This window comes from Equus asinus, chromosome 2, assembly GCF_041296235.1.
Source record: "Equus asinus isolate D_3611 breed Donkey chromosome 2, EquAss-T2T_v2, whole genome shotgun sequence".
Taxonomy (NCBI): domain Eukaryota; kingdom Metazoa; phylum Chordata; class Mammalia; order Perissodactyla; family Equidae; genus Equus; species Equus asinus.
In genome coordinates this window covers 101071464-101099461 of record NC_091791.1, presented here as the reverse complement: position 1 = coordinate 101099461, position 27998 = coordinate 101071464, and the positions used below count along the sequence as shown (strand labels likewise).

Below are 27998 nucleotides of genomic sequence, written 5' to 3'. Positions count from 1 at the left end.
CCTCGTCAGGCTGCCAGCATGGCTCTGACTTCTATTTTGTCCCTGGCTGCTGTCTCTGGAGTCACCAGCCACTCCCTGCCTGGCCCATCCTGCTCCACTCCTGGTCTTCTCCTAGCAGGACAGGAGCGGGAATGGATGTTTCCATGGGCCTCCTGTGTGCTCCAGGCTACCTTCCGTCCTGGGGCTTCGAACACTCCCCAGGGCTAAGGAGGCAGGAGTGCTTTGAAATCAGGTGACATTCAACAGTTATGATCAGTCTTCAGTTTGACACTCCTTCCATTTCCACACTGAATCCAGAAGGGCCACTGTCCATTCATCAAGAGCCGTTCAGTCATTCATTCGACAGGTATTGATTGAGCACCAAGTATGTGCCAGGCTCCATTCCAGGCTCCAGCAAGCAAAACAGACAGAAGCCCCTGCCCTTGGGGAGTATGTATTCTAGGAAGGGAAAACAGACAATAAATAAACAAATAGAAAAGGACAATAATCTCAAATAATGGTAATGCTGTAAATAAAAAATAACAAGGTGACATGATAAGGAGGGACACGGGAGGGGCAGTGAGGGGACAGGATGACCAGGGAAGGGACGTTGGAACTGAGGCTGGAATGATAAAAAGTGGGCAGCTAGGGAAAGACCCAGAAGTCTGTACCAGAAAGAAAGAAGAGGAGGTATGAAAGCCCTTGGGAGGAAGGAAGCTTCTGTGTTCAAAGAATGGCGAGGATGTGGCTGGGAACAGACATGAAACGTGGTCTGAGCAGGCACGGGAGCAGATCCCTGAGGGCCCTCTAGGCCGTGGGAAGGGGCTGGATTTTGCTCCAAGAACATCCATCCTGTTCTGCCGTGAAGCTTCCTTTTGCTTTCGCCATCCCTTCTGACCTGAGCTCAGCATCCCTGGCTCATGCAAGATTCCACTGGGGTACAAGCTTCCTTTCTACCAGCCCCTCCTGCCGCCCCACCCGACAGAATCAGACCACCCAGGAGACACAGGGACTTCTGTTGATTTGGAAGGAACAAGAGGAAATTCAGAGCAACTCGTCACAGGGAGTCATCATTCTCTGCCTCTCCTCCTAACTGGAAGTCGGCGATTTCCAGAGGCCTCATCTGTGGATATTCTGGCTACAGATGTCAAGAAACTTGCCCGAGGTCACCCAGAGAGCAAGTTATGGGTCAAAAGGATGAATTCAGGTTGTATTCTTAAGGGTATCCACCTTCTACCTTATCGTATTGTCTCCTGGGAAACTCGAGAAGAGGCCATTTCAGGAAATCGCATAGAGCCTGGGTTCAAAGTGGACCCCAGAAAGGAGAGGAAGAACAGCATATCTCTTGTCACAACAGATCCAAGTCACACAGTTATTACTAGAAGGGACATTTTTCAATGGGTGAAGGGGATCAAGGCAGAAAGACCAGAGAGGGGATAAATTGATGTCTTCTTAAGGATTTTTGCTCTGTGCGCTGGACCAGGGTCTGCTCCTTCCACCTCCCCCTTGTGCCCACCTCCTCAGGCAGGACCTTCACCTACAAGCCCGCGTAGGCCTTCAGCCAACCAAGGACAGCTCTGTTTTTATCGTGGGACCCACATCCTCTGGCCCTGGTCAGGACGGGGAGGGGGGCCATAGATCGGCACTGGCAGAAACAGCTGCTTGGGTTCATTTCGGAAGCCAAAGTTCAGAGAGGGCTCCTTCCCTCACTCCTGCTCCCTGCCCTTCTGATTAGTAGCAGAGGAGCAGCAAGGAGCTGGCCAGCTCTTCCGGCTGCCTGAGGCGAGGGTCCTCTCGAGGCAGGGTGGGACGTTAGAAACGGCCAGAAGACCCAGCTCGAGGAGACTCCTATGGACCTTTCCAGTGAGTTGGCTGATGGGAATCCAGATACTCCTGGGGTGGGGGGGGGGGGGGTTGGGTTCCTGCCTTTGCAGGTACTGGCTGAGCCCTGGCGCATCTAATCAGGAATGAATGGCCTGATTAGAGCGTCTTCAAAACCCACCCGGAAGCCCCTGGAGGGAGGTTCCCCAGGACTGCCTGCAGCCCTGCTGAGGGGCTGTCTTTTCTCTTTTTTGGAACCCTTGGGCACTTTGCCCAAAGGATTGGGGGAAGAGCAGCCACATTGGGCTGCTGGAGCCCGTCCTCTGTTGGACTTACAGGGACGAAGGAACAGCCAGGCCTTGCAGCTCCACCAGGGCTCCTCCCTGCTGATGTAAGGTCTAAGGGTGGGTTAGGACTCTCACCTGGGAACGCACCTCCTCCAGACTGGACCCAGCATTAATCGCTGTTGAGGCCAATGCCCGTATTCCAGGCGCTCTGCAGCTCCAGGCAGAGCTGGGGTAGGTATTGGATTCCCCTCCCTTATGAACCAGTTAGGGATGCATTTTACCCTCTATCGACCCCTAAAGCCCTCTGGATCTGAAATTCCGTGATAATGTCTGCCATCTCCTCCTCAATTGAAATGTGTTTGTTGACTGAATAATGGAATGAATGAGGAAAACTAATGAATGTAGAGGGTCTGGGAATGTTAAGGAAAAACGTGGGATTTGTAGCCATAAGACCTGTGTTCCAGCCACTTACTTACTATCTGTGTGACTTTGGGCAAGTTACTTACCCTCTCTAAGCTGTCATCTCACTACCTGCAAAGTGAGGAGGGCAGTATCTATCTTTGCAAGGTTGTTTTAAGGATGAGAAATGGCCTTATCCACAGCTCAGAGCACAGTTCCTGGTACATAGTAGGCCCATCATGAAGGAAGTCTCTGATTGTCTGTGACACCATTGTTTAAGTTGATTCTGGTTGTAAGATGCTCACTATTGCTTGAAGGTAGAGAGGGGATGGCTCCCCTCGCTCAGTGACCGCAGAGAAACTCTGAGAGTGACAAGCCTGTGTCCCTGGAGAGGGCAGTGGCCACACTGGGATCTTGCTTTACGTTCCACAGTTTCGTATGCACACACATCCTATGCCCAGTCTGGGGGCGAATGCAGGAATGAGCCCTGAGCTAACCAAGTTGGGAGGGTTTCCATCGTTTACTGTCATCGCAGCTCAAATGACCGTCCACAGGGGGCATCGTTTAATTGAGATGTAGGCGTCAACTGGATTTGGGTGTCACTTCTCATCACTTCCTAGCAAGTCGGCACACGTTGGCTGAGGGCTTCCTATGTGCAGGGACCCAGTGCAGGTGAAATGAAGGCGTGGGCTACGCGAAGCAGCCGCTCTCCCTCCTCAGCGAGGGAGGAGCCAGTCAGACGAGACTGGGAGAAGGAGACAGAATTTACCGAGAGCCCCACAGAGTCTCTCATTTAGCCCCTCCGGAAGTCTTATGTGATAGATCCTATTTTATCAGCACTTTAGAAATAAGGAAATCGAGACTCCAAGAGGTTAAATAATGGGGCCAAGGTCATGTGTTCACATGTAAGTGTCAGAGCTGCGGCTTAACAAGATCAACGCACCTCCAAAACTGTGCTTTTCCCACCACTTGGCCCTGCCCCCCCACCCTCGCCATCCCCGCCCACCCACGCATGCACCCCCATAAGTGGTTGGCCTAGTAATTAAAACAACAATGGGAAAGAAGTCAGAAGCCAGGATGTGTTCGTTAATCAATTGGTGGTAACAAGAAATGACAAAGGCTATGGGCAGAAAGAAGATAGTTCAGGCCAGGGTACCTGAGGGGAGTTCCCAAGAGGTGGCGTTTGTCCCGGGCCTCAAAGACAGCCATGATTAGGCCAGATGTAGAGCCTTCTGGAAGGGACAAACTATGTGAGCCACAGAAGGGAGGAGAAAGGGCCAACCCGACCCCAGCCGAGGGTTCAGATAGGGCCCTGATGGTAGATAAACACGAGGCATGTTGGCAGAGGGTCTTAAGTACCATGGTAACAAGGCTGACCTGTTGATACGACACCCTCTGGGCCTGCATCATGTCTTGATTTTTTTTCTCCCAATCTCACTTCCTGAGCCTTGCTCCTCCCCTCGGAGCCCCCCCAGAACTCCTCTCAGACGCGGGCAGGACCCACACAACCTCCCAGCTGCCCTCTTTGCACCCCCACCACCCCCACCCCCTGCTTCTTGCCCAGCATGTTGAGGGCACAGGGGGCATCTTTCCAGGGGTCTGGAGCCTTCCCAAGGAATGTTGACCTGGGTGTGGGGGCAGAACAGGCAAGAGATGAGCGGGTCCCTGACCGTGATAGAGGCTGTGGAGGGGAGTAAAACTCATTCTGACTGGACAGCAAAAGAGTTTTTCTCTTCTGCCGCGTGGAGCTGGCATTTAGACTCTCAGAGAACTCCAGGACCAGTTCCCCCATTCTGCCCCATTTCAGAGATGGAAAAACTGAGGCATGGGGTCAAGGTTAGGACCCAGAGCCCACTCACACATGTCTGTTATCTCTGGGTACATGTTTGTCTCCAACCCATAGGCTCTAAGTAACTCAGAGGATAAGCCTTCCTTCCCCTTCGCGGCCCCTCTGCCTTAGCCCAGCACTGCTGGAGGCCAAACCTAGACAAAACTGTAGGCGGGAGGGGTTGGTCTGCAGCAGCCTGCCCACCACCAACAGCCTTTCTCAGTGGACTCCCTTAATTGGCCAGAAAGCAGGAAAACATTTGCAGACTCTAAGATGCTTCAGTGATGACAGAGCAAGTAATAAAACAAGAATAAGGAAACCAACGATATGGAAAAAGACCCAGATGGAGAGAGGAGAAGGAAGAAGAGGAAGAGAGAGAGAAGAGAAAGAGGAGAAAATACAAAGAGAGTGTTAGCATCCACGAAAATCACCTTCCCAGTTTTCCTGGGGGTGAAGCTTGCAGTGGGATTCCAGTTGACAGATGGGGAAACTGAGGGCTGACGTGCGTTCCCCAGTGAGTCACCACAGAGCTAGGACTGGAGCCAGCTTCCTGGCTCCCCTTTTCACATCACCCCACCATGTCTGTTTAGAATACGTGCTTAGAAAATCAGCGGCTGCAGTGGGGTGTCCCTCTGGCCAGATGTGTCCTTGGGGTGGGATCCATGCCCCTTTCCTGAGGCTGGATTTGAAATCCCAGTCTCGAGCGCATGTGCCGCTGCTTTGATGCACACATGTAGGATAGATCTTGTCCATGGGTGATAAGACAAGAGGCACTATCGGGAGATTAGCTCGCAAATAAGTGAGGTGCTGGAGGCCAGCAGCTGGGAGAATGGGCGACCTTGGTCCTTGTGAATCTCTACCCCAGGACTTACGTCACAGACACAGAGCCACTTGGTTACTGGCAAATCTTACTGCTCAAACAGTGTACCAGATTCCAACATCCACCCGTTTATCCAACAAGTAGAGGTCAAATGCCATTTTTTGTTGTTCCCGGCATTGCATGAGTTAACACAGAAGGACTTTTTTTTTAACTTAAGGCTTGACTTTCCGTCTTAAGGACGTCTCAGTCTGCATGTATGTAAAAGAACAGGAGACAAACTCAGTGCTAAAACGCTTAAGGGAAAGAAAACAAGAACAGCCCTCATTTGTAAGGTCTGCTGATTTCCATGCGTCCATTGCGACCAATTTCAAGGTACCAATGTGACATGTCATGTCACTGAACGGGGTTGGGAAGAGATATTTCACATTGGCTCTGGCGAGCCAGTGCAAGCTGGCTCCATGCGCCACTGGTTGTCCCTGGAGCCCTGGGAAGGGAAGACCCGAGTTGTCGCACCCCCTGGGTTGCACATGGACTGTGACCTTCACAAAGTCACACGCCATCCTGACGTACTAGCATTAATCAATACAGTTCTGCACATCACAAGCAATCAATGTATGTCTCTAGCTGAGATTTATGGAATGCAAAGTAGGAGTGGTCCACCTCAAAGGGCTGTGTGCTCACGGATGCTCAACCGATGTGAGCGTCCAGCCAGGCTCGCCTCCCTTGGAGGCCCAGGGCGAAGGAGACAGCTTCTGCGGTGCCTGGGCCTCCAACTGTGCATTCATTTCCTGAATTGCCCTCTCTCTGTGCTGGGCACTCTGCTGGGGCCCAGGGAGACTGAGGAGCAAGACAGACACAGTCACTCCCTGGGGAGCCTACAAACATGGGATTCTGACGGCCAGGCCCTGGAACTGGTTCTGGTCCTGGCTCCATCTCCAACTTACTGTGTGGCCCTGAGCAAATCAGTTAACCTCTTTGGGCCTCAGTTTCTTCACCTGTAAAATGAAGGCGTTGGACTTGATGTTCACGAAAGTCTATCCAAACTCTATCTTCTGTGGCTCCAGGGAGGGAGGAGAAGGCTGGAAGGCAGAGGACGAAGAGGTGAAAGAGCTGGGCATCTCTCCATGGGAGAACAGCAGACAAGAGAGCAGCTTGGACCCCTGAAGATCTGGCATGAGTCCCATGAGAGAGGAGGGGATGTGTTTACTGTGGTCCCTGAGGGTGGAACTGGTGGGAGGAAATTATAATGGGAGTGGGGCTCATTTGGCCTCCATCTGGGAAGATGCTGAGCACAGAGCTGCCCAGCACCACACGGGCCGCCCTCTGAGGGAGTGAGCACCTCCTATGCGATCAGAAGCTGAAGACCACCTGCCTCGGCTGCACAGTCAGGACCCCCGGCAGGGAGGTCGTGATGGTAAGACCCAGAGTCCACAATTCTGCAGGAACAACAACAGTCATTGGGTCCCTGTGTTGTGTGGAAAAGCAAAAGGATGCAAAAAGGTTACAACTCCATAAAACACAAGCGATGCCTAAGGAAAAAGGCTAGAAGGAAGGAAAACTGTCAGGATGCGACTAACGATTGGACTGGGATTGAGAATTCTGGTGATTTTTTTTTCTCTGTTTCCCCTTTTCCAAAGGTTTGGTAGTGCGGGGATGTTGTTTTTGAAACAAAGGCCGTTTTGTCCTTTATGTAAAGTCATCTAGTCCCATCCTGAGCCCAGGACAAGAGTCCCGCCTACAAAACCACTAACCTCTCTGCCAGGCCTCACCTTCCCAGAGGCTCCCTCAAGCCTGACACCAGGGAGCGGGAGGAGAGTGGCGTTGACGGATGCTGCTGAGTGCCAGACCCTGTGCCGGGGACCGAGCCAGAGACACAGTCCTGCCCTCAAGGAGGGGGGCCTGACCGGCACATACCTCACCCCGTCTTTGAAACAGCCGTGGGGGTGGATCCCACATCACTAAAGCAGTAGGTGGCCGAGCCAGGCCCGAGACCCAGGACTGGGGGTCTCCACTGCATGTTATTGGAAGAGCAAGTCAAGGGTGAGGTGCCCTTCCAGTCCCATAATTTGATGGATGCTACCCCGAGCTCCTCTCTGGCTTCACTCCGAGCGCCCCGTCCCCTGCCCCTGCCCCAGCGCCACCATCCCCTTGCCGCCACCTACCTCTGGTTCCGTGGAGAAAGGCCTCGCTGTTGACAGGCTGGCAAAGGCCATCTCCTCGCATAAAAGACTCAGTGAGTCCTGGAGACACTTGGAACCCAGACAGAATGGAATTTCTCCCTATTTTCTTTACAGCTGAGAAAACACACACCAACACAAGAGCATATTTATTGCGATATTTCTATCCCAGAGTTTGTCTTAAAAAAAAAAAAAAAGAAGAAGAAATAAAATTAGTTTCTCTGCCCACGCCACCCCTACCCCACCCCAGCCCTTCCCATGGCTGGTGGAGGCCAGGGAGAAAAACAGCGCCCGCCGAGCCCCACGGAGAGCCACTATGGCCCGGACAATGTCGGGCTTGTTCGGAGGCGAGGGAAGAAACACAACTCCGAAAACATACACAAAACTTCCCGGGAAGGGCGTTCTGAGGGGAGAACAGGCGGCCTTGTGTCTGGACACGGAGTCCCTGAGGCCCTGGGAAGCGGGGAGCCAAGTCTAGCCCCCTCCCCAGAGTAGAGGGGACCCCTCACCCTTTTGGCTTCTGGGGGACTGTTTCCCGGCCACGACTGGTCACACCAGGACTGGACGAGAGCACCACAACTTGGTGGCTGCTCACTGTGCCAGCACCTGGAGCCCCAGAGATTTGCTTTTGAAGGGAGCATCTAAGTAGAAAGATCCCGGAGGGGAAGCAAGGGCTGCTTCTGAGGGTTTTGGGGTCTTGTGGACTTCCCACGGGGTGAAGGGGACATGCCCCACACGTTTACCTCTGTACCCCCGGCAGCCCCCGGATACACAGCCCTTTCATGGCTCTGATGATCAGTATACATGGAGTGAATGAAGGATAGTGGTGGAAAGATAACTCCAAGTGACAGCCAAGGCCATCCAAAAGGGTCCCCCAGACTCCTGGGCCCTGCTCGCCCCTCCCCCAGGCCTTCCTGGGATGGGAACCCCAGGGGTACTGCCCTCACCCCCAAATCTGTCCAGCCCAGCTGATGGTGACTGAGCCCACAGCAATGCCTGCTGGGCCATCAGACTCTGACAGAGCCAACGTCCGGCCGGGCTGCCGTCCCAGCCGAGCGTTCCCCAGCCTCTGAGAGCTCTATTCTCCATCTTCAGTTCCAGGTCCTCTGTCTCCTCCGAGGCCTCCCCTCTCCTCCCTGCAGAGTGTCTGTGAGGCACACACTTCTCAAGCCTGGACCAAAGGCTCCTGCTCACAGATGGGAGAGGGGGCAGGGACGGCCCCAGCACAGGCCCATCCAACAGAGCAACTCGGCAAACATCATCAGCACATGTCATGGAGTGCAAGTCGCAGGTGTCTACGGCATGCCTGCACAGCCTCTAGCCAGGGGTGCTCCGTTGTGGCTGCACATTAGGCCCTTCTGGGGAGCTTTTCAAACGCCTGAGGACAAGGCTGCAGCCCAGCTGACCTCAATGTGCAGCCGAAGCCGAGAACCACCCCTCTGCTTGAGCTCTCGTAAATTCAGCTGGGTGTTCTTGGGGTCCACCTGCACCGGCCCAGCTGGAGTCAGGTCCCAGTGGTGCAGGCGATGCCCTTCACATTGTGGCTGTCGCAGATTTGACAGTTCTTCTGCAGAGGACAATGAGGAAGGCTTGTTTTTCTTGTTCACATGAAGTCATTGTTGGGGCCAGCAGGAAGCCTGCAGGAATCCCAGGACCCCATTTCTCTCTTTAATTATTCATCTGTCTGTCCCCCAGCCTCCTTGAGAGCTCTCTGGGTGGACATCCTTCCCCTGACTTGAGCCAGGGCCCTGAATATTTCCCAAAACCTTGGCGTGTTCTCCGTTCTAGGACACACCAGATTCCCGCATTGGAAGTTGGCAGCAGGTCCGGATTTCGTCGGGGAGGTTGGAGAACCGTGTCACCTCTCTGGACCTGGGGGATTGTGTTAGTCAGACTTCTGCAGAAAGACAGAACCGACAGCACGTGATAGAGATTGATCACAGGAGTTGATTAGATTCATTATAAGAAATTAGCTCGCGTGATTGTGGAGGCCTTTGGCAAGCTGGAGACCCAGAGAGTCGGCGTGTACTTCCAGCCTAAGTCTGAAAGCTCAAGACCCAGGAAGACCTGATGTTTCAGTTGAAGTCTGAAGGAGGTTTGAAGGTCATCAGGCAGGAGGAATTATCTCTTTTTGTTCCATTCAGGCCTTCAACTGGTTGGATGAGGCCCACCCACATTAGCAGAGCACGATGCTTTACCCGTTCTACTGATTTAAGTGTTAATCTCATCCAAAAACACCCTCACGGACACACCCAGAATAATGTTTGACCAATATCTGAGCACCCCGTGGCCCAGTCAACTTGACACATGAAATCAACCATCAAAGGATCCTATAGGATGAGCCTTTGCTGGTTGGAGGCGGGGGGGGGTTCCCTAGAAAAAGTCGGAGTAAGTTCGCAGCCTAACACCTGTAGTTAAACCGAGAAATCCGTAAGGGCTTTGTGAAGAGATGATTCTCGGAGAAGATTACTCTCGAACCACGTACAGCCTCCTTATCTTGATGTGATTTCAGGTCCCCGGCCACGGTGTTTATCACCTTGTGTCATGTGTCCCGTAACCTTTGCCCTCACTGTATCTGACTCTCCACGTGACACGTCTGCCTCTCCTCTTCCAGGTGAACTATGACCACTTTACTCTTGGCGTTTGTGACTCTGAGGGTCATCACAGCGGCCATCTCAGTAGACGTTTCAGGTGAGGACCTTTGCACGCACGTCTCATTTATCCACAGGCGCTGAAGACTGGATTCTGGGGACTGACCCTGGTGCTGCCAGCCTCAGGTGTACAATTTCCCCTCTCCCAGGCTTTTCCTGGCCCTGCCCCTTTTCTGTGGAAAGGCAAGCATAATGGCCTCGAGAGAGCACCCATGCGTGTGAACACACACACATTCATCCAGGAGCCCTCCCTGAGATAGTACCGCTCCTGGCTGCCCTCGAGGATGGAGAGCCGAGGGCGTGAGCTCCGGGCAGGTGCCCACCATCCCAGCATCCTCTCCGTGGATCTCACCCAGAACCACCTCACGCAGAGCTTGGGCTGGGGGTGGGACGTAGAGAAGCCCAAAGACAAAAAGCTGGCAAGGGAGGATGAACGGGAGCATCAAGGAAGGGGAAATCGCCTGAGAAACAGTCAGAAAGAAGCCCCCCACAGGTCACCACAGGCCTTTGCTTTTGCAAACGGTCCTCGGGAAGCCCGCTGCCTGGTCTCTAGCATGTGACAGGCACCAGGTAGATTTCTGGTCTTGAAGCCCTGAACCCAGTGAACAAACTGTCCGCTGACCCCAGGATGTGCTTGCTCCAAAGTGGGATGTCTCCGTTAGCCCCAGGCAGGAGAGGCCCCTTCTGACCCTCCTCCAGCCACAACACCCCCTAAAGGATGAGCAGTCTGTAGGGCCGACGAGACGCATTCACCAGATCCATGCTCCCCTAGACCATACTCTGGGGATGCAGACACCCAAAATTTCCTGTCCAAGTGGACCCAAGCCACTTCCAGGGCCGCATGGGTCTCTCCTCTGGTCCATCCTCCTATGGGGGGACCACACCCCTGGGATGAGCCAGCCCTGGGCCCGAGGGAGGGGTCAAAGGGTGGCTGTTTGTACAGGGTGTGGACAGCTAGGGCGTGAGACCTGGGATAAACCCAGACCCTCACAGAGCAGAGCAGTGGTGGGAAAAGGAGCAGGGCTGGCCCCCCTCCTCCCCTGCGGCTGCCACATCCCAATGCAAAACTCTAAGGAATCCAAGAATTCTAAATTTGAATCCAGCTTCTCCTTTTGAAAGGTTTCGTTGTCAAGTAGGAAGATAGAATATATTTTATTTAACAATCTGTTGCCTTGATTTGTAACTTTTAAATATTTAGACATATGGCGTATGGGTCTCCGTTTGTACTCTGCTCTGGGACCCACAAAAATCCAGCCCCCGGCCATAACCTGGGTGGTTTGCCCACACAGACAAACCAGCTCTCCAGGGTTGGCTGAGAGCTTTAGAAACTGCAGAAGCTCAGTTCTCCACAGAGAGCCACCCCCACTAACCCCGCGCCGTGCTGTGCAGCTGGGGCTGAGCGTTCAGAGGGAGGTGTTTGTGGAAGGGCCTGGTACTGACTGCCCAGGACATCAGAAGGTTAGGGCTGGACCCCAGACATTCCGAGCTCCCCCTTACTTGCCCTGTTATGAATCCACCACCCACAGATATCTGAAACAGTTTTATTTTCAACCTGCAGGAAAAAAGGGTTCCTTAAGTGTATGACTCGACACGAAAGCTGCTCTTGTTTCAAAAGCTCTTTCTTTCCCATTCCAGAAAGATCTTTGACTTCTAACAGGATTTGGTAAACACGCTGCCTCTTCCCCGTCAATATCTCTGTGATCTTTCATGGAGTCTAGTCATTTCCCAAACCCACCCCGTGTCTGACTCTTTGCGGACTTAAACGTCTGATTCCTCTGAAGCTCCTGCAGCTGGGTGCCCCGACTCCCCAGCAGCAGGAGAGAATGGCTTGTTCTTCTGCAAAGTCGGGATGGACCCCAAAGCAGACTTTCTCAAGTGGGACACATCTTTGAAGTCTGGTATTTTAGCTTTAGAAGTTGTGTGGATATTTTTTCCTCCCCCATAATAATTTTTTCTCCCTGAAAGTAATTTGTCCCAAAATCTTTCAATCAAGCTGTCACTCCAGGAAGATGGGTCCTGTTTATCCTGTGGCTTGGCGTCCTCTGTGGTACCCCGATTTGAGAAACAGAGAGGTGGTCTCAATCCTGAAGTTTCCCCCACCCTCCCCTGCAACCCTTTTCTGGCTCCGTAGTTTCTTGAGGTGCACAGACTGGGGATCTTGGGGAAGGCTGCTCTGGGAAAGGTTGCAAGGCTTCCTGGGAACTCCACATGGCACAGGAGCATCCCCGCCGTAGACACGAGCACGCTCATTGGATTTTGTCATTTCCGGAAGAACTGTCAGGGAGCCTGGGTGGTCCTCTCTAGCACTAACGAGTCTGTCTCCCTCCCCTCCTCTTCCCCACAGACCCTGACAACTCGCTGAGTGTCAGCATCCCCGAACCATCCCCGCTGCGGGTCCTCCTGGGGACCTCCCTCACCATCCCCTGCTATTTCATCCACCCCACTCACCCTGTGACCACCGCCCCCTCCACCGCCCCCCTCGCCCCGAGAATCAAGTGGAGCCGCATTTCCAAGGAGAAGGAGGTGGTGCTGCTGGTGGCCACGGAAGGGCAGGTGCGGGTCAACAGCGCCTACCAAGACAGGGTCTCGCTGCCCAACTACCCAGCCATCCCGACCGACGCCACCTTGGAACTCCAGAACCTGCGCTCCAATGACTCTGGCATCTATCGCTGCGAGGTGATGCACGGCATCGAGGACAGCGAGGCCACCCTGGAGGTCGTGGTGAAAGGTGAGAGCGCCCCCTCAGGGATGTTGCTTCACCTGTGGAAAGAACCAGAATGGTATCCTCACTGGTGTGGACCCAGGCAGGCTGGCTTTCAGATCCCAGCTCCTCCCACCCCCACCGGTCTGCACCTCGGTCAAGTTACTTAACTGCAGTGGCTCCCTCTGTAACGAGGAGCTGGTGGTATCGTTGTTTCTGGACCCTGAGGGAATTAAATTCTTCCTGGCCACAGTCACATGTAAGTGACAGTTCCTGCTTTCCAACAATCCTGTGACTCGGTGGGCCTTGTGACACTCCCCATTTTAAAGGCAAGCAAACTGAGGTCAAGTGACTTGCCTGACGATTCCCTGGAAGTGGGCCAGAGCAGTCTCCTGACCCTTAATCCAGGCGTCTTTTCCCTCCTCCACTTCTAGCACCCCATTCTCAGTTCCAGAAGCCAAACAAAAGGATGAAGACTGCCTGGTCCCCTTTCTCTTGATGGCCCAAGGAGAGTGGTCGTGTCCTCTATTGGCTTCAGGACTAGGGGCAGCCCTGGATTTCTCCTGTTTTGAGGCTCTGTCAAAGATGGTCTGCTCCTCGGTGTGCCTTACACTGGGCTCCCACTAGGATGCCCCTGGCTGAAGATGCATGGGGCTCTAAATGTCTCTTCCCCCAAAGCAAATATGGGGTCCTGGAATGACAAGGAAAAATTTTAAGGAGGCAGATTTTCGTTAAATTCAAAAACTTTCTGATTATCAGAATTATCATAGGTGTTCAGAAGCATGCTAATGAGTTCCCCATTACTGGGGTGTCCCAGCAGAGGCAGAGGACCACATGCAAATGTGGAGAGGGGATGCCTGCATATCAGCTAGAGGCCTGGACCGGATGTCTCTAAAGTCCCTCTGACTATCGCCGTAATTCTCCGAGGGCCTCAGCGACGAGAGGCTGTGCCTGACCTGCTCTCTCGCCCGCGCGTGTCTTGCAGGCATCGTGTTCCATTACAGAGCCATCTCCACGCGCTACACCCTGGACTTCGACAGGGCGCAGCGGGCCTGCCTGCAGAACAGCGCCATCATCGCCACACCCGAGCAGCTGCAGGCCGCCTATGAGGACGGCTTCCACCAGTGCGACGCCGGCTGGCTGGCCGACCAGACTGTCAGGTGAGCTCCAGGCCACCAGCGGAGTGGGGTGGGCGATGGGCTGGAACGTTGACCAGCACTGAGCTGGTGCTGGCGTGACACGTGGCCGGCCTAGGCTGGGCCTGGAGGGCTGCCTTGGCCAACTCTAGGTCAGACACCCGATGACCTGTCCCAAATCCTTGTTACAGGAGTCCCCTCTTATCCTTGGGGCATACGTTCCAAGACCCCTGTGGAAGACTGAAACCGTGGATAGTACCGAATCCTATACGTACCACATTTTTTCCTATACATACGCACCTATGATAAAGCTTAGTTTATAAATGAGGCACAGAGATTAACAACAACAACCAATAATAAAATAGAATAATTATAACGATATACTGTAACGCAAGTTACCGTAGATGTTAGCAATCTCAGCACATGATTTTTTCCTTTCCTTATTAAGTCAAGAACTTTCACCTTTTCACTTAAAGGAGCACTTCCTGGCCTCTCTGGCGTATCCACATTGCCGACATCACGACCCTTGCACTTTGGGGCCGTTATTAAATCCAGTGAGGGTGACTTGGACGCAAGCACTGCCGCACTGCGACAGTCGATCTGATAACCCAGACGGCTACAAAGTGCCTAGCGGGCGGGTAGCATATAGGGCTGGACAAAGGGGTGATTCCCATCCCGGGAGGAAGGAAGTGGGACAGCAGGAGATGTCATCACACCCCTCAGAACAGCACACAATTTAAAACTTATTGTTTATTTCTGGAATTTTCCATTTAATATTTTCAGATTGCACTTGGCCGCGGGTAACTAAACCCACAGAAAGTGAAATGTGGGTAAGGGGGACTCGTGCTCTGTCCTGCAGGCGAGTGAGTCCCTCCCAGCAACTTGACCTACATGCTCATTTCGTCCATGCAAATGACACATCATTATTCTTCCTACCCATTTTTCCCTTTGCCATGATTTCTTCATTTACTTTTTAAAAAACTTTGGTGCTTTATGTGTTTTTGTAAACCACTGTACATTCTTTTTGTTTTTAATAAAACAAGACTTACATAAATTAAGCTTCTAGGTGCGTTTCCCACCCCCCGCCCCCAGTGCCACTGCTGAGGGATGGGGTGCCCAGCAGGACAGACAGAGCCCTGCCTTGCGGGACCTCAGTCAGGGTGATCGAGCCTGTTAAGACAGGATGTGACAGTTCACTCGGGGCAGATCACCGCGCTAAACGTAAAAGCCAGACCCACCAAGCCCCTAGAAGAAAACAAAGGGAAATATCTTTGCGATCTTAGGGTAGGCAAAGAGATTTTAAGACACTAAGCCTACTAACCATAAAAAAAAAAAAAAAAAAAGACAACAGTCTAGCATAGTCAGGAGCCCACACCTCTGCCTCAGACAGAGCTGGGCTCAAACCCCAGCTCTGACACTTGGAAGCTGTGTCACCTTGGACAAATTGTTTAACATCTCTGAGCCCCAGTTTCTTCCAGGTTAAAACAGAGTCCTTATAGCACCTGCCTCATTAGGTTGATATGAGACTCAAATGATACAGAGTAAGGATCAGCAAACTGTGACCCCTGGGCCAGATCCAACCCACTCCTCGTTTCTATAAATAGGGGTTTATGGAAACACGGCGGCGCCCACGTGTGGCTACTTCTTACTACAATGGCAAAGACGAGTGGTCGTGATGGAGACCCTACAGCCTGCAAGACCTAAAGTATTTACTCTGTGGCCTTTTACAGAAGAGGTGTGCCGGCCCCTGGTAGAACATGTTTGGTACCAATACATATTCAGTAAAGGAGGCTGCCTTGCGTCACAATACCTGCGAAAACACATCTCAATAAAGCCGGGAAAAAAATTGTAAAACCAATAGTCCACATCTCCAGGGCAGACACGGGCAAACGCATCAGTGAGTTGCCATTTCCTCCCACAAGGGAGTCAGATACAAGAGCACAGGCCCCTCTGTGCCCTGAGTGTCACATCCCACTTTGGATTCCTGGCAGGTATCCCATCCACTTGCCCCGGGAAGGCTGCTATGGGGACAAGGATGAGTTTCCCGGCGTGAGGACCTACGGCATCCGTGACACCAATGAGACCTACGACGTGTACTGCTTTGCCGAGGAGATGGAGGGTGAGGCCGCTGCCCCTCCCAAGAGCACGCTGCTCCCTTCACCCCACTACCACTCGGGATCACATGGGCCTCCTCTGAGGCAGGGCAATAACCCAGGGCACCACCCACTCATCCCGCTGTGCCACACCCAGAGGGGGTAGGGGCGGGCAGTGTGGGGGGTGGAAGGCGCCCACAGGTCTGGCCCCTCTCTTTCCATTTTGGAGAAGGCTTCAGTGGCCCCAGGCACCTGCAGACTGTCTGGTGTCACCACCGGGCCCAAGAGGGCTTATTGCTGGTCTCTCACCTGGGACTGCCCCTCCAGCCAGGACCCCTGCTGCTCTGACCAGCCCATCACTGTCCCAAGGTCCACTGCACCATCAGTGCCCAGCCCGGTCTTGTCACCCCCACAAAGGACACCCCAGGCCACTCCAGGGTGGACCCGTCACAAAAGTAGTTCCCAGGAGAGCTGGCTGGCCGCCCCCCAACCCTCTCTTTGCTTCCCTGTTGCCAGCCCCTAGCCCTTCCTTGGCGGTCCCCCATGGGCTGGTCCTGGAGAGCCCCAGGGGCAGCAGGAAGGAACCTGGAGTCCTGGTTTGTAAGGGCGCTCATTTTGGTCGCAGTCAGAGCTGCCCAAGCTACCCAGGCATGTGGATGACACCCCTTCTCCCATCTGTACCCATTCGCCCCTTTCGGCTGTCCAGATTCTGCCACCTCTGCCCACCACCCCCAAACCCTCAAGCTCACAGCTTCCCCCAGGCTGGGGGAGAAGAGCTGACAGCCTGGCTCATACTGAGGCAGGACAGCCCCCAGCTTTCTCACCACCAGAGCCCGCCTTCGTCACTCTCACCCCAGCGCCCAAACCAGTGTATTAAGTAACAGGCATGTGGGTTCCTGTTTTTGGCTAACCAAAGACCCATACAGCAGCCAACCAGAGCTGCCCCTGAGCGGGGACTGCCAGGACTATCCCCAGGAGCGGATGCCCACGACCCCACCTCCACCCCACACAAACTTGTAGGTTTTTGGAAATGGTAGCAAGAACTCAAAAGCCCCACTAATGCCCTCGTGGACACTTCAGGGCCTAGAGCCCCCAGTTTGTGAACCACTGCTCTGAGGGGTCAAAGTCTGATGCCCGCCTTTCCCATCAGAGTTTGAATTTTTTAAAAGGATCAATTGAGTGGGCAATGCTTGATCCGTAGGAAAGATGCCCCAGTGGCTGAAGATCCACAGCAAACGGCGGGGCCGAGATGCCGCTGAGGAGGTGGAGTTTCGGCCTGGGACTCACATTTGCCCTACGCTTTCCTGCCTCCTTGCCATTTTGGGTCCTCCTGTTTTAGGAAACTGATGCCGCCCAAAAGCCCACGGGAAGTGGAGGGCAGGATGGGAGATATGGATGTGTGGGACCCGGGCTTTGAGAATTTAGAGGCCAAACCGAGTTGAGGGTGCTCAAGACCTGGAGGAACCGCGTGGATCTCCCTGGGGATGCAGGGCAGGGAGGTGAGGGGAGAGCCTCACCCTGCCGCCTGCTTTGTCCTTCACAGGTGAGGTCTTTTACGCAACGTCTCCGGAGAAGTTCACCTTCCAGGAGGCAGCCAATGAGTGCCGGCGCCTGGGCGCCCGGCTGGCCACCACCGGCCAGCTCTACCTGGCCTGGCAGAGCGGCATGGACATGTGCAGCGCCGGCTGGCTGGCCGACCGCAGCGTGCGCTACCCCATCTCCAAGGCCCGGCCCAACTGCGGGGGCAACCTCCTGGGCGTGAGGACCGTCTACCTGCACGCCAACCAGACTGGCTACCCCGACCCCTCATCGCGCTACGACGCCATCTGCTACACAGGTGGGGCTGGGGCTGGAGGCGGGAGGGCGTCACAACACCAAAATTGGGGCCCAGAGGACGAGATCATGGAATAGGGGGCTGTTTTTATCAGGGTCCACCGGATACCTGAACCTCATGTCAGCACCCAGCCATTTTCACTGCTTCCTAGAAGAGCTAACATAGTGTTGCTGAGGCTGCAGCGTATCCAGGCCTATCTCATTCGCCTAGAACAGGGTTAAAACCATGAGCTTTAGAGTGTGTGTTTTCTCGGGTTTGGATCCCAGCCCTGCCACCTGCTACTGTGCAACCATGGGAAGGTCCAGGCCCTGAGCCTCAGTTTCCTCATCTGTCTAATGGGAAGATGGTGATACCACATGGAAGATGGCAGGCGCCTGACCTAAGACCATGCTCCCACAGAAGGGCGCTGTGATCTGCCCTTTTCAATGGGATGACCTTAGAAGGAGGGCTAGTTATTGAAGAGTGAGGGGAAAGTTTTGACGGGCACTTTATTTTGAAAAATTAGACTAAAATTTTTTTAAAATAAGATTTTTATCTTATATTTTACACAATCTAGGTTTTAATTACAATAAAGTGCCAATTCTTGGAGGAAAAAAACAATGACTAATACGGAATTGCATAAATTTTATAACAAAATTGGCGATAGCACAATGATCTAGCTCATTTCGTGTTTAACTCTCACAGCCTGGTCTTACGTGAAGAGGTTATTTTTGCGAAAATGATTAGGATTTCCCCCAGGGCCTCTCTTAATCTTTCAATATTCTAACCATCATTTCTGAAGTAGTGACACCCTCATGGATTTTCTTTCCTGGTTAGTCACTGGCTTGGTTCTACCCGACCCTCATTCATTCATGACTGGGGCAGACAGCTCTCCCTTGTCACCTCCATCAATTTCATGAGCTCCTGCGTCTTTGACAAGAATGTTTCAGTTTCACTTTGTAACTGATTTTCTTTGTCCTGTTGGCTACTTACAACATCAGATGGTCAACAAGGTGCTCAGAAGACAGGTGAGGAGGCAGCTGGAGTTGACCAGCAGGAACTGGTTTTGTAAGCAGTGAGCCGATTGGCCGACGTCTTGTGCTATGATGACTTTGCGCTCTTTTGCCATCTGGAAACTGTGGGGACTCCTGTGATGAATATTCAAATAGCTGAGGACCCCAGCGTGGGCCCAGCACGGTGCTGTCCTTCCCCAGCAGGAGAGAAAGTAGATCCGATGCTCGTCCCCCTCAAGCCAGCCCCGGGCTGAGCCGCTAAAGTTTACCTTTGCCCCCTGCCCCAGGTGAAGACTTTGTGGACATCCCAGAAAACTTCTTCGCTGTGAGTGGCGAGGAGGACATCACCATCCAGACGGTGACCTGGCCGGATGTGGAGATGCCACTGCCACAAAACATCACTGAGGGTGAAGCTCGAGGCAATGTGATCCTCACAGTGAAACCCATCTTTGGCGTCTCCCCCACCATCCTGGAGCCTGGGGAGCCCTTCACGTCTGTCCCTGGCGTGGGGACCACCGCCTTCCCTGAGGCGGAGAACGAGACTGGAGCGGCCACCAGACCCTGGGGCGTTCCGGAGGAGTCCACACCCGGCCTGGGCCCCATCACAGCTTTCACCAGCGAGGACCTTGTGGTACAGGTGACCACAGCTCCTGAGGTCCCTGGGCAGCCACGATTGCCAGGGGGTAAGTGCCCGGCCCAAAGGGGGCTGCATGCGGGGCAGGGGAAGTGGAAGGAACTTGGCCTGGGGGTCTATACCTGGGACCTGGGACTTGGGACCTGGAACAAACCTTTGTCCTCATTTGTAAAACAAGGGAGACACGCCAGACCAGTGACATTCCTGCTCCTTTGCCACAAAGCATTTCCTTCTAATGGAGTCATGCTGGAAACCCGTGTACATATCAAGCAGGTCAAGATGCCACACTGGGTGTGGATCTAGGTGACACGGCGTGCAGAACCAGGGCTCTCCCTGTCCTTGCCCCATCAGGACCTCTGCAAGATAGAGCCACTTGAAACTACCGCACTGGGTGGCCCCTGAGGCCTCTCACGGTCTGACCTTCAGGATAGGGCTCGGCAAAGGATGGCCCACAAGCCCAAGCTAGCTGGCCCCCTGTTTTTTATATGGCCCATGAACTAAGAATGGTTTTACATTTTCAAATAGTTGGAGGGGGGAGTCAAAAGAAGAATAATATTCTGTGACACGTGAAAATTATATGAAATTCACATTTCAATGTCCACAAAGTTTGATTGGAACAAAGCCACGCCCGTGTGTTAACGTGTTGTCTGTGGCAAATTTAGAGCTAACATGGTAGTTGTGACAGAAACCATTTAGGCCACAAACATGTCCTAATAAACATGTCCATACTATGGCCATAAAATGTGTCCTATTCTGGAAAGGCCAGCCCTTTCCAGCCACCAAGTGGGATTTCAGCCTGAATTGCCCAGATGAATATAAATATGTCAGGAAGGAGGAGTTTTGGGGTAACCCCAAGGATGGCGGGGTCCCAGGGCTGGAGAGAGCCCCACTGGCCACCACATGGAAAGGTGCCAATGGGCAGGTGAGCCTCTGACACAGGACAGGACAAAGAACGTGAGACAGACTCAGACTGCAGATTCACAGCTGTGACATAAACCGGCCAGTCACCCAGGGACGTGTCAAAAACTACCGTGCATCCAGCTGAACGCAGAGAGGGAGGCAGAGCAGGAGGGTCTCGAGGACAGGGCTCTGCCGCGAGGTTCCAGCCCCTGGAGAGTCTGGCAGGAACTACGAGCCCACTCCCCAGAAATATGCCCTGTGCACACCGAGACAAATGCGGGGTGCACACCCACACAGTATGCCCAGTGCACACCCACACAAATGACCAGTGCACACCCACACAGTATGCCCAGTGCACACCCACACAAATGACCAGTGCACACCCACACACTATGCCCAGTGCACACCCACACACTATGCCCCGTGCAACCCACACAGTATGCTCCGTGCACACCCATACACTATGCCCCGCACACACCCACACAGTATGCCCACTGCGCACCCACACTGTGCCCCACGCACACCCACACAGTATGCCCCATGCACACCCACACAAATGACCAGTGCACACCCACCGTATGCCCAGTACACATCCACACACTGTGCCCCCCACACACACACACTATGCCCTGTGCACACTCACACAGTATGCCCAGTGCACACCCACACAAATGCCCTGTGCACACCCATACACTATGCCCCGCACACACCCACACAGTATGCCCACTGCGCACCCACACTGTGCCCCACGCACACCCACACAGTATGCCCCATGCACACCCACACAAATGACCAGTGCACACCCACCGTATGCCCAGTACACATCCACACACTGTGCCCCCCACACACACACACTATGCCCTGTGCACACTCATACAGTATGCCCAGTGCACACCCACACAAATGCCCAGCACATGCACACACAATGTGCCAAGTGCACACCCACACAAATGCTTGCAGCCACTTTCAGGAGGACCACTCACCCCCTGAACCCTGGACCGTGGGCCAGGTGGAAGAAATGCCGGTAATTGTTTGATTTCTTCCTTATCCTTTTCTGTATTTTCCAAATATTCTGCAATGAATGGTTATTCTTTTTACAATAAGAAAAAATGCATTTGTTTTAAAGAGTAATGGGACAAATGAGCATCCTAGGAGTGAGGAGCCCAGAAAGGAGGGCTGGGGACACCCAGGGCAGAAGAGTCCTAGAAGGCTTTCTCAGGAAGATGGAGTTCAGGAGCAGTTTGAACAAGCAGAGGGAAACCGCTTGGCTGGAAATGGGATCGGAAGTAGGAAAGGAAAGAGGGAATGAATAGAGGTCATTCCTCAAGGTCCCATGGCGCACACCATTGCTGAGAAGCCTTGAGAAGCAGGCGCCGTGGGCACCGGCATAGTGGCACCAGTCCGTGCCCTGAGCCTGCCCCGTCTCTCCTTCTCGCCCTCTCCCCCCAACCCAGGTGTCGTGTTCCACTACCGCCCGGGCTCCGACCGATACTCTCTGACCTTCGAGGAGGCACAGCAGGCCTGCCTGCAGACAGGGGCGGTCATCGCCTCGCCCGAGCAGCTCCAGGCCGCCTACGAAGCGGGCTACGAGCAGTGTGACGCCGGCTGGCTGAGTGACCAGACCGTCAGGTGAAGGGCGAGCCGTCTCCTCTCCCCGCCCAAGCCCAGTCTCAAGGGTCAGGCTTGGGGAGCCACCACCTGGCCCGGCACCGGCACAGCGTGGGCACCCGCTGCCCTGTGGGTTAATTCAGTCACTGGTGACGCTGCGGCCACTCCCTGCATTTCTCCCCAGAAACAAGGTGCATTCTGCAAGGGTGGAGAAGAGCCCTGGGGACATTAAGTCTTTGGTCATTTCCCGCCAAGAGACAGAGGGGGAGATCCCCTCATCAAGCCCCTGGTCCCCTCCAGCTTCAGCCAGTGCCCTTCCACATAGCAGACTCTCATCTGAAGCCAGAAATCCTCGGGGCCCCAGACCCTTCCCCCAGCTGCTCAGGGGCCTTGCTGCACAAGGGTTGGACTCCTGGTTTGAGTTCCACTGGACACGGAAGGCAGGCCCTGCCCGAGTTCCAGCGTGTCCTGCCAGCCTAACCCTGGGCTGCATCCTCCCTCCCCCAGAACAGGCCCTCATTCTGCCCCTCTCACCCTCCTTTGCAGATACCCCATTGTGAGCCCCCGGACCCCATGTGTGGGCGACATGGACAGCAGCCCGGGGGTCAGGACCTACGGCGTGCGCCCCTCATCGGAAACCTATGATGTCTACTGCTACGTGGACAGGCTCGAGGGTACAGGCCCTGTTCTCACATTTGGGGCCCCAGACAGGCAGGGGGCTGATGGGGGGACACAACGAGGAGAGGGCATTACCTTCACCCCAGCCCCGGTCCCACCCAGCCTTCCCCAGGGGAAAGGACCCTGCTTCAGAAAGAGGATGCACCCACCCCCTCAGGTCAAGCCCTTTCTCTCCCTCCCAGATGGTCCGTGTGGATTCTCCCAGCATTGCAGGGGAGTGCTGGCTCCTTCAAAAAAACAATGAGTTCTGGGGCTGGCCCGGTGGTCTAATGGTTAAGTTCACGCTCCGCTTGGGGGCCCCAGGTTCGTGGGTTGGAATCCCGGGCACAGACCTACTCCACACATCAGCCATGCTGTGGTGGCATCCCACATACAAAATACAGGAAGGCTGGCACAGACGTTAGCTCAGGGCTAATCTTCCTCACCAAAAAAAAAAAAAAAAAAAAAAAGTTCTGTAGATAAATAAATCAATTTATTTATTTATTATAAATAAGTGTTATATACATATCTGCCTCGTGGAGAGTCCCAGTGCCCATGAACAAGTCAGACTCTGAGAAGTCCTGCAGGAAGAAGACCTCTAACTCTGCTTAACCAAGGCTCGCCCAGCTTCTTTAACCACAGACCCTTTATTTTGTTTTATTTCATTTCTTTTAACGTCAATTAAAATCAGCAGATTACAATTCCACTGAATCCAATTTTGGAAATGCTGCTGTTCTGGAAAGATTTCAGCATTTCTGCCCACTTGTTTCAGGACATGGGCAAGTCACTTCAACTCTCCAGGCCTCAGCTTCCTCATCTTAGATTGGGGCTGATCTATGCTCCTATCAGAGGCCTTGTTGAGTATTCCATGAGATAGGTGTGAAAAGTGCCTGGCACGAGTAGGTGTTCAGGAAGCGTGAACTTCCTTTCCCCAAATCAGATAGGCCCCGCCCCCTACCGGTTCACAAGATGGGGTGGGGTGGGGGGCGGCAGGGGATGGGAGGGTGGCTGGGGAGGGAGGGCCTCTCTTGGCCAGGGGAGGGGTGCCCAAGGCTGCCTGGGGACTGGGGAAAGGAGCGGCTGTCGTTTCCTTGCAGAGTCCCCAGCTCATCTCAGCCCAGCTGCCCTGCCCTTGCGTGAGCAGAGGCTGCTCTAGCCCTGGGCCCAAGGGGTCACACGTGCCACCTGCCTCTGTCCCCAGGGGAGGTGTTCTTCGCCACACGCCTGGAGCAGTTCACCTTCCGGGAAGCCCTGGAGTTCTGTGGGTCCCACAACGCCACCCTGGCCACCACGGGCCAGCTCTATGCTGCCTGGAGCCGCGGTCTGGACAAGTGCTACGCCGGCTGGCTGGCAGACGGCAGCCTGCGCTACCCCATCGTCACCCCACGACCCGCCTGTGGTGGGGACAAGCCAGGCGTGAGGACCGTCTACCTCTACCCCAACCAGACAGGCCTCCCGGACCCACTGTCCCGGCACCACGCCTTCTGCTTCCGAGGTACGCATCCTTACCTGTCCTCCAGCCCCCACTTCTGCCTGGGGGTGACTCCCATGGGCTCACCCCTTCTGGCCTCTGTCCACTCTCCCCATCCATCAGAGAAAGGAGAAAAAAGTCAGCCCCTGTGGGGCAGGGGCAGCTCTGGAGCTAGCATGACCTTAAGCTTTGACCCCAAGGCAACTCCGTCCTTCTAAAGTTCCCCAGAGACAAGTAGAGAGAGGTGAGTAGGAACTTGGGGCTCTAAAATCAGGCAGTCCTGAATTTTAATTATGGTTCTGCTGCTTCAGGACTGTGTGACCCTCGGCAAGTCACTTAACCTCTCTGTTCCTCCAATTCATCTATAAAACAATGATAATAGCTCCTACCTCAAAGAGTTGCTGTAAGGATTACCTGACAGGGTGCATATAAAACACTGGGCATAGTGCCTGGGACATAGTAAATGGACTCAATAAATGTTAGCTTTATTATTATAAATAAATGACACGTACTGTTTCAGTGTGTATGCCCTTGTCAGATGTCCTCCTGCTTCTAAATATTTTTGCGATGAGTTCAGTCAGATTAGTCTATTCTTCACTAAGCCCCAGAAATTCATGCTTTTGATTGGCCCATGCTGGGGGACCCACTGCGGCCGTATCACCATCATTACGGGTGAGAGTTCTGAGAGTGACATCATCGGACAACTCAGTGGGCGTGGCCAGGGAGTGGCCAAGACATTGCTGGGCTCTGATTGGATGAGTTCTCACAGGGTCCGCGGGTCGGGTGCGCTGACCAGGACATAGATTGTAGTAACAGCTTGTGTCCCGATGTACATATTATACATCAAAACTGACTGGTCTTTGTAACTTCCGGTGAAGCTGTAGTTATTCCAAAATAAAGTTAATATTGAATAAACCCTCAGCATCCCCAGGTTTCCCAGATTGCCAGGGTCACGGTTTAAAATCCAGTTCAAAGAAAGTGCAGCCCCCCTCCGCCAGCCTCAGGAAGGCCAATCCCCAGCCCTGCCTGGGGATTTGATGAGGCCCCTGCAGCATCTGCCCAGAGCGGCAGAAGCCACGCCAGTCAGCCTCCCAGTGAATTCTCGGTCATGCACCCCCCACCCGACCCCGCGTGATCCCAGCCTTTTCTATAAATGCAGACAAGTTCAGCTTCCTTCCCGACCAAGCCGCCTGCCGGTTCCCCTGAACCACAACAGGTACCCCCAGTCGGTGAATCCTGCCTTACCCCTTCCAGTGCTGGGGTGGCTTCACGGGATCTAAACAGAACCTTCCTGCTTTTGGTCCCGACACACTTGGAACATAACTTCTGTCCCCAGGAAAGGCAGCCTCACGCAGCAGCTGAGAGCGTGGCATCTGACATCAGATACTTGGATTCAAAGACTAGATCTGCCACTTATAAGCCACTGACCCTGGGCAAGTCACTTAACTCTGTGCCTTAGCTTCCCCATCTGTAAATGCCATAATGGTGTCTAGCTCCTAAGGCTGTTGTGAGATAAAATGATCTTACATACGTAATGCCTTTAAACAAGCCCTGGCAGGTGTGACGGATTCTGCAGAAGCAGTGCCCCAGACCACCTGAAATAAAGTGCTGATGGAGTGCGCAAATCGATATTGTGTAGCTGATGCAAACGGCTCTTATAAATTGAGGAGGCCAAGAGCTGTCTTGCTGGATGGGGACGGGGGTGTAGGGAGGAGCTCGAGGCCCAGCAAGGCTTTTGCACAGGCCTGGCCCACCTCAGAGTCCCCTAGCTCTCCTCGAGAAGGGCCAGCCTTGGGTGGGTCACTGGTAAGGAGGAACCTTCACCACCTACATCCCCTTCAGGTGTCTCAGTGGCGCCGTCTCCAGGAGAAGAGGAGGCTGGCACGCCCACACTGCCCTCAGGCGTGGAGGACTGGCTCGTGACCCAAGTGGCGCCTGGCGTGGCTGCTGTCCCCTTAGGGGAGGAGACGACAGCAATTCCAGCCTTCACCGTTGAGCCGGAAAACCAGACAGAATGGGAACCAGCCTACACGCCACTGGCTGCATCCCCACTGCCAGGTTCGTATGGCTTGGGCGCTGGGGCGTGTCCTGAGGCCACACACCCCTGTCCGCCCTGGGTGTGTCCTGGGCATGGCTTCTCCCCCTAGCTGTGCTTCCCCAGCCCTGACACTACCTGGGCATGCTGCTGCAGGCGACTTCAGCCCCCTGGGCGGGCCTCTAGGACCTCCCGTACGTGAGAGAAAGGGCACGGGTGGTCTTGTTCGGAAACATTCTCCTTCCCTCCCTCCTCATTCACTGTCCCCTTTCCTTTATTTCTCCTGCCTGCACACCCCATTGCCCATCCTGTGCCAATGAGAGGGCCATGACTCTGTCCCCCTGCTTTCTCACCCCGGCCCCATCATCCTTTAAAATCTCCCTGTAGGAGGATCCTCAATCGAAGGAAGGGCCAGGAGCGGTCATTGTTGAAGTCTGACTGTGACCCGTCCCCTGGCCTTTCTCCTCCTTTCCTGTCCCTCTTCTGGGGCCAGCCTGCCCAGCCAGAGCTTCCTGAGCTCCAGCTGTCATGGTCAGATCAGACGGGACTTGATAGATAGGATGAAAGCAGCAGCCTGCCAACCCTGTTGGGAAAAGGGTTTTGTGGCCATAATGTTTGGGAAACGCTGAAGTACAGAAAGATCAATAGGTTTCCTGGCTGCAGACCTTCTCAGAGCTTTGGATATGTTAACGTGCACTGTAATGCAGAGCGGGGGAGGTATTCTGTCCCCAAAGAATCTGACCACAGGGCCTTTCTTTCTTGGAACAATTTTAACATCGCCCAGTTTGGATCAGTCTGAAGTAAAGCAGTGTGCAGTCACGTGTGCGTGCCTAGTAGGGTCAGCTCACCCAGGGGCGTGTGTATTTGAAGAAAAGGGTGCGTCAGAGCTTCTCAGTAATTCCCCCAGTCACCCGTCCAGTGCATGGACAATTCGCTGAACTGGGCGCTCCTCTGGGTGCTGGCAGTGCAACGCCTGGCCCCTTCCATGCCAGGAGGTGGGTGTGCGTGGGTGGAGCCGGTGGGCTTCTGGCCCAGAGACCTCACCAAGAAGCCACTCCTGCCCATGGCCCTTTCCTCGCCCTTCTCCAGGACAGGAATAGCTGAGTCCTCTTTGGCATGAGTGGGTGGCTTGGCAGAAGACTCTGGCAGCCACGGGTGGGAGTTATCCATGGGAAGGGGCTCAGGGGCCCAGAGAAATGTTCTCCAAGCTTCAGCTTCCAACCATCTTGCTGATTTCGACCATATCTGGGAACCATCTGTACTGTTGTTAACTCTACGTCTTTTTCTTTAAATTGACTTGCTTTAAAAAAGAAACCTAAATTTGTTTAAAGGAGAAATGTTATATCCTGACTGTAAGTGGCCATCCCTGGGTGTTTCCCACCTAAAAATCCTCTTGCATGCCCCCACCGCCATACTGAGCTGCCCACCCTGCCAGGATTCTCCTCCAAGCAAGGGTAAACTGTGGGCCTGCCCAGAGGGGTCCGGCAGCCTCTGCGCCTGGCTTCTCCACCTGGGAAAATCAGCCCAAAAGTCCACACAAGGTACAGTTCCAGCTAGGTTATTTTTTAAATGCCAAAGGAGACAAGATGGAAAGAAAATAATGTAACCATAATTATTTTAAATAATGGAGTTTTCTTTTTCTCTCTGTTTTCCAAATCCTCTGTAATAGGTTTTCAGAATAGAAAATGTTGGTATATTTTTGCAAACAGCACCGCCTGGCCCTTCCTGGCCCACAGGAAATGGGTTAGATGAATAATTGTCACACTCCCTGGGGATATGTCCCATGGGACTCATCATAAAAAAAATAAGAGAGGGTTGGAAGGCCGGCCCCATGACCAAGTGGTTAAAGTTACGCATGGTCTGCTTCAGTGGCCGAGGTTCGCAGGTTTGGATCCTGGGCACAGACCTCCTCCACACATCAGCCAGGCTGTGATGGCATGCCACATATAAAATAGAGGAAGATTGGCACAGATGT

General features: G+C 53.8%; 1 protein-coding gene across 2 annotated transcripts in view; it reads left to right on the top strand.

Moving 5' to 3' along the window:
* The window catches only part of ACAN (aggrecan), a 65391-nt gene that overhangs the window by 16738 nt on the left and 20655 nt on the right, over nt 1-27998 (top strand). For both annotated transcript variants that reach the window (XM_070495521.1, XM_070495523.1), the window contains exons 2-11: nt 9926-10002; nt 12307-12690; nt 13649-13823; nt 15791-15918; nt 17436-17729; nt 19006-19401; nt 21707-21881; nt 22407-22534; nt 23719-24012; nt 25831-26046. In XM_070495521.1, coding sequence (XP_070351622.1) covers nt 9933-10002; nt 12307-12690; nt 13649-13823; nt 15791-15918; nt 17436-17729; nt 19006-19401; nt 21707-21881; nt 22407-22534; nt 23719-24012; nt 25831-26046 — 2260 coding nt within the window. In that variant the 5' untranslated portion in view covers nt 9926-9932. The remainder of the gene's footprint in view (nt 1-9925; nt 10003-12306; nt 12691-13648; nt 13824-15790; nt 15919-17435; nt 17730-19005; nt 19402-21706; nt 21882-22406; nt 22535-23718; nt 24013-25830; nt 26047-27998) is intronic.